Source organism: Bactrocera oleae, chromosome 5 (genome assembly GCF_042242935.1).
Source record: "Bactrocera oleae isolate idBacOlea1 chromosome 5, idBacOlea1, whole genome shotgun sequence".
In the NCBI taxonomy this organism is placed as follows: Eukaryota; Metazoa; Arthropoda; class Insecta; order Diptera; family Tephritidae; genus Bactrocera; species Bactrocera oleae.
This window is the reverse complement of record NC_091539.1, coordinates 7,175,790-7,182,090: the sequence shown is the minus strand read 5'-3', so window position 1 is coordinate 7,182,090 and position 6,301 is coordinate 7,175,790. Positions and strand designations below refer to the sequence as shown.

General features: G+C 37.6%; 1 protein-coding gene across 1 annotated transcript; it reads left to right on the top strand.

Annotated features, from left to right (window-relative positions):
* Positions 1 to 241: 241 nt before the first annotated feature.
* On the top strand, positions 242 to 5,346 carry tyn (trynity). Its single transcript, XM_036376945.2, has 6 exons — positions 242 to 1,373; positions 1,587 to 1,762; positions 2,212 to 2,485; positions 2,578 to 2,875; positions 2,947 to 3,065; positions 3,206 to 5,346. The coding sequence occupies exons 1-6, from the start codon at positions 242 to 244 to the stop codon at positions 3,355 to 3,357; spliced, it is 2,151 nt and encodes a 716-aa protein (XP_036232838.2). The 3' UTR covers positions 3,358 to 5,346.
* Positions 5,347 to 6,301: the final 955 nt, after the last annotated feature.

The window sequence follows — 6,301 nt, the reverse complement described above, 5'->3', positions numbered from 1 at the left end:
TGCTGTCTCAGCTAATTTTCCCAAAGTGCAAATCTTAATTTTATTGCCGGTAAATTAATTTCCCATAACGTTACACGCTCACAGCGTCAGTGAAGTTGAAAAGAAGGCTTCAAGCGGAGAGTCTTGCCTCAAATACCTATTTTGTAGATTAGTTTTTCTATTAATAAAAAATCTCAGCCTGAGCCCCGTCACCGCCTGAAGTCACATTCACACTTACACCCATTCTTCTTGTCTTTTGCAGATGCGATTACTACACCGTCAAACCGCAGCAATCATGTCCGGTTGGACAGCGCCGTCCGCCAATCTGCGCTTTGTGCTCGCCCTCTGCCTAGCCGTCGCGCTGATGCCCAGCTCCAGTGTGGCGCGCATGGCATTCGAGAAGCTCACAGACTTCGATTTCGCCGGCACCACATACTACAGCGTAAAGAATCTCTCGTTGTATGAGTGTCAGGGCTGGTGTCGTGAGGAGGCCGATTGTCAGGCCGCTGCATTCAGTTTTGTCGTCAATCCATTGTCGCCCTCGCAGGAGACACACTGTCAACTGCAGAATGATTCGTCGGCACACAATCCGTCTGCGGCGCCACAACGCTCCGCCAACATGTATTACATGGTGAAATTGCAGCTGCGCAGCGAAAATGTCTGCCATCGGCCGTGGGCGTTCGAGCGTGTACCCAATAAGATTATACGCGGTCTCGATAATGCGCTCATCTACACCAGCACCAAGGAGGCCTGCTTGTCGGCTTGTTTGAATGAGAAACGTTTCGTTTGTCGCTCGGTCGAATATGATTATAATAATATGAAATGTGTTTTGAGCGATTCGGATAGACGTAGCTCGGGTCAATTTGTGCAGCTGGTCGATGCGCAAGGCACCGATTACTTTGAGAACTTGTGTTTGAAGCCGGCGCAGGCGTGTAAGAATAATCGTTCATTTGCTGTAGCTCGCGTGGGTGTGTCCGAGGAGAAGGTGGCACAATATGTCGGTTTGCATTACTATACCGACAAGGAATTGCAAGTGACTTCGGAATCTGCTTGCCGTTTGGCTTGTGAAATTGAAACAGAATTTTTGTGTCGCTCATTCTTGTATCTCGGTCAACCACAAGGTTCACAGTACAACTGCCGCTTGTTCCATTTGGACCACAAGACACTACCCGATGGTCCATCAACTTATCTGAACCATGAGCGCCCACTGATCGATCACGGCGAACCCATTGGTCAATACTTTGAAAACGCTTGCGAAAAGACCACCTCACTGCCCGGCACTTTGGACAAGTTGGACACACTGCCTCTCAGTCTAGACACCACCGAAGATCCTAACTTGACCAACATCACCAGAAATGACGTGAACTGCGATAAAACTGGCACCTGCTATGATGGTGAGTACAAATACAAGTGAAAGGTTCTCCGAATCACGTTTCAAGGTCTGAGCAGATCTAATGAAACTCTCTATTCATAACATTGCGCAATTTCTGGTCTTACTTTCTTGTCATCAAGGATTTGGGGAGCTCATTTGAAACAAAGTTTATCAAAACCTCGTTTTACTAACCTCACTTTCCTCGCAATTTTTTTCGTTCCTTTGCTCTCCACAGTATCTGTTCACTGCAAAGACACCCGCATTGCTGTACAAGTCCGCACCAATAAACCATTCAATGGTCGTATCTATGCTCTGGGCCGTTCAGAGACTTGTAATATCGATGTCATCAACTCGGATGCGTTCCGTCTAGATCTGACCATGGCTGGACAAGACTGTAATACGCAAAGTGTGGTAAGTCAATTAAAATTTTTTTCTTCTTACTATGCCTTATATTCCCATAAGATAAAAGCGGTATGCATGGTTGTCAAAAAGTTAATGAACAATAAACCGTCTTGACCAAAAACTGGTCTCAAATATTGAAATCGCAACGATTGCAGCTCCCGACATCGTTTTCTTCATAGCTCTTGCAATGGTCTTGCGTTGTATGCCTTTGCGATATGAGTGTTTGGCATACAGATCTCCGCTTTGACTTGGTAGACCCCACGCCGTATAGCCGTCAGGTACTCGATAAGACCTTGCCGAACACGCTACGCCTTCCATACATCGATGTTAAAAACATTTTTTATATTTTTTATTGTTTCTTTTTATAAATTCTTACATAATTTTTTTGTGAGTTTGTTGCACACGTTTTACTCAAACCCCACCTAACCCCTAAGCACGTATCGCTTCTCTTATTTTAGACCGGCGTCTATTCGAATACTGTAGTACTCCAGCATCACAGCGTTGTTATGACCAAGGCCGATAAGATCTACAAAGTTAAGTGCACCTATGATATGAGTTCGAAGAACATCACCTTCGGCATGATGCCCATACGCGATCCAGAAATGATCCATATCAACTCATCGCCTGAGGCACCACCACCAAGGATTCGCATACTCGATACACGTCAACGTGAAGTGGAGACTGTACGCATCGGTGATCGACTTAACTTCCGCATCGAAATACCCGAAGACAGTAAGCGAAACGACTTGCTTGACAAAGCGCACCGAATGTCAACTAATAATTGGTTTATTTTTACCCTTTACTCCCATTTGATTTTGCTCAAGCTCCTTATGGTATCTTTGCACGTTCCTGCGTCGCGATGGCTAAGGATGCACGCACCAGCTTCAAAATCATTGATGACGATGGCTGTCCTACTGATCCGACCATCTTTCCTGGTTTCACCGCCGATGGCAATGCATTACAGTCGACCTATGAGGCTTTCCGTTTCACCGAGAGCTACGGTGTTATCTTCCAGTGTAATGTTAAATATTGTTTGGGTCCTTGCGAACCGGCTGTGTGCGAATGGAATATGGAATCCTTCGAATCTTTGGGTAGAAGACGTCGTCGTCGTGCTGTCGAGAGGTGAGTGCGCCGAGCTTTCTCTTCTTTTTGGCCCTTTAGGTTATATGTTTGTTCTATTTCTCTTTCATTAGCAACGAGACTAAGGAGGCTGATGATGATATGAATATCTCACAAGAGATTCTAGTCCTGGACTTTGGCGATGAAAAACGTGAATTCTTCAAGGCAGATCCCAGCACAGACTTTGCCAAAGGTAAATTGCGCTCTCACAAACTTGCGAAGCTCTATGTGATACTGAATTTTCCATGTCTTCCTTTCTCTCACCCACTTTTGCGATCTCTTTTCTCCCTCTCTCCCTGTCTTTCTACCTCACCTTCTGTTTCTCCGCCACAGATAAGACTGTCACCATCATTGAGCCCTGCCCCACGAAGACATCCGTTTTGGCGCTGGCCGTCACATGTGCGCTTATGATTCTGCTCTACATTTCGACGTTGTTTTGTTATTATATGAAAAAATGGATGCAACCTCATAAGATTGTAGCATAAACAAAATATTAAGCAACACAAAAACCACACTCATACACATACATTTACGAAAAATAATATATATTTTAACGGAAGAAACTCTAAAGTAAGCAACAAAAATTAAGTGGAACACAGGGGTATCGGACTAAATCAGAAAAGTAATTTTATGTAATGCAAGAAATGATATTACCACAAAAAATTATGCAAAATAAGATTTCAGAAAAAGCTCGCAAAAAGCTTTTGCAAAAAAGTTTCAAGCTAGTAATTTAAGTTTTAAATTAAACAAAGAATAATGCATTTCATAATATTAAGCTTAGCAAGAGTCTAAAACGAAAAGCTGGTGAGCCACTTTTCCCCGAATTTGGTGGTAGCGGGAGCTTGAAAGTTTTCGTAAACTTTTCATTTTCTCTAAAGGGGTAGTATAGGCCTACTGGCACGCAAGGAATTATGCAATAATAAGTAATAAACTATATGCGTATCATAGTTTTAGTTTTAACATATAGAAGTACTTATGCATAAAAGCTCAGTGGAATAGAGCTTTTTTTTAAATGTTAGTCTTAATTATAATACTTCATTCCTACATACATACATATATATTTGTATACACTAAACTATCATCTTATATGTTCCACAAAATTTAAGCTATCGAGTGTGTAACTGATAGATTGGACATGCTTTAGTAGTTCTGAAAACTGAGTGGAGCTTTCGGACATCGCAGATGCGGTACTTATGTTACGTAAATTTGAGAATTGCTATACATTCTTAAATGTTTTGTAGAGCTTATATTTCTCATTTGAGCTTTTTACGCTGCAATGGGAGTTTTTTTACATGAAATAATAGATGCGGTTTTTAAATAAGCTAACAAGAAAATAATTTATTATGCTGCAAAATCAGTAAAAAATATAAAGACCAATTCTAAATTAAAGCTAACTAAAAAAACTTTTAAAAGCGCTCAGCCGAGCTGGGACTTATTAGAGCTATACATTTTTAATAAAAAACTTATGATTGCTTATCTCTGGCAGAGACATTTTAAATAACATATCAGCGAAAGCTTCTGAAAGCTCTGAAGGTCAAAGTAGTTTGCAATTTAGAATGCAGTTATTAAAAAAGTGTGATGCCCCGCTGAATGTAGGAAAGTGGATGGTCGTTGAACGGAATGTTTCGAAGCAAAAAAAGGAAACGTTTAGTTATCTGCAGAGAGAAAGCTCTTGCTTTCTACTACTAAATGTTCTACCAACCAATACTCAAAATTATATGCAATTCAGTAGTGTTCAATTATAGTTATTGTTTTCATCAGACATATCAGTGAAAGCTCTTTGAAAGCTCAACTTTTGTCATAGTGATAGCTTCTACGCAAGCTCTGGCTATACTTTCGGCTTTCAGCCAAATTCGGTTTATTTTTGCACATTAGCAATATTTCAACACTACCAACAAAAGCGCATCTCTTAATCTTTAATATTTTTTTTTAGTATTTATCTAAAGCTTAACTATTTAGCAACAAGGCGCACTTTCTATGAGGTTCCGAAAACCATAATATACACATATTTCGGAACCTACTTATAGAGATTGCAGCTTTGACTAAAAAATAACGAAAAATATTTAATTTTTAATGTTTATGCAGACTTTGTACTTTTACTTTCGCTTTTATTTATTTAATTGTATTTAATATTTAACTAATTTATATTTAAAAACTAAAATAAATAAATAAAAACTACACATTAAATATAAAAAAAACTGTGCTTATTTATATTGCATTTATCAAACAATAAAAAGTCGAAATACTTTTTTTAAGAATTTTAGCAAATTTTAAACGTAACCTAAAAAAATCGAATTGCAAAATATTTAGAAAATGTCAATATCACTAAATAATTAATTTGTATACATTTCATGAAGCTTTTTTATAAGTTTGTAAATAAGTTTAACAAAATACAACAAGAACAAACAACAAATTTAAATCGATTAAATATTTTCTGTTTGAAAACAAAAAGGAGCAATCAAATTTTTAATTTTTAATAAAAAAGCAAACATCGAAAAATGCATGCGCACTCACACAGGCATAAAGCTGCCTTCTAGGCATACACTTAAAGAAAATAGTAGTTATTATTTAACTTTTATAAAGCGTAAATGAAAATGTAATAGGTAAAGCTAATACTTAAACACAATTTTGAAAAGTAAATAAAGTGAATCTTTATAAAAACTTTAAGGAAATGTCTTTTATTTGATATTTAAGAAAATATTTTAATTTAGAAAAATATATAAAGAAAAAAGCTCGCAGAGGTAAGAAAAGCTGCTCTTCACTTCAAAATTGTTTAATAATACTTGTAATTTACAGCTGTTTTTAGCTTTATTTAAAATCACTATAATGTTTTTATTGCATTAAAACTTAGTTTCGTAAAGAGCTTTCATCCAAGCAAAGCTTTGAAAGCAGTCAACATATTTTTTTCAACACTGACCCTAAATCCCTAAATGGTCGGAGAAATATTTAAAAAAAATTATATAAAATCTATACAGATAATTGTTTACTTAGCTCTCAGAGGCAAGCTCAAACCTGAAATGCAGCTCTTCATTTCATAAGCTTTTAAGGGTATTTGGCAGGTTTTGTGAACTTTTTTGAGCTTTACAACAGGGTTCACTTTCTTTGATTTGCTTTTGTTTGAAAAACTTTCACGCATGCAAAGTTTTAAAAGCTGTTAACATGTATTTTTTTTAATGTTGAGCTTAAATGGCCACAGAAAGCTCTAAAATATATTATGTGAAAGCTTTACGAATAATTGTGTTCTACGTTTTACGATGTAAAAGCAAATGAGCTTTCAAATACTTTCACTTCAGTGTACAATAATTTTTTATGCGAGTATACTGAAAGCTCTCCAAGCCACTTTTTCTGCAGTGTTTAAACTTATTGAAAAACCTCAGTATTCCAAAAAAAAAATGCAAATTATCTCCAGCTCAAGTTCAGCGTTGCAAA

Bases quoted from the DNA above. Each gene is read 5' to 3' on its own strand.
- tyn (XM_036376945.2), top strand. From the start codon at position 242: ATGCGATTACTACACCGTCAAACCGCAGCAATCATGTCCGGTTGGACA. The intron at 1,374-1,586 runs GTGAGTACAAAT...TGCTCTCCACAG, and splicing joins AACTGGCACCTGCTATGATG to TATCTGTTCACTGCAAAGAC. The intron at 2,486-2,577 runs GTAAGCGAAACG...ATTTTGCTCAAG, and splicing joins CATCGAAATACCCGAAGACA to CTCCTTATGGTATCTTTGCA.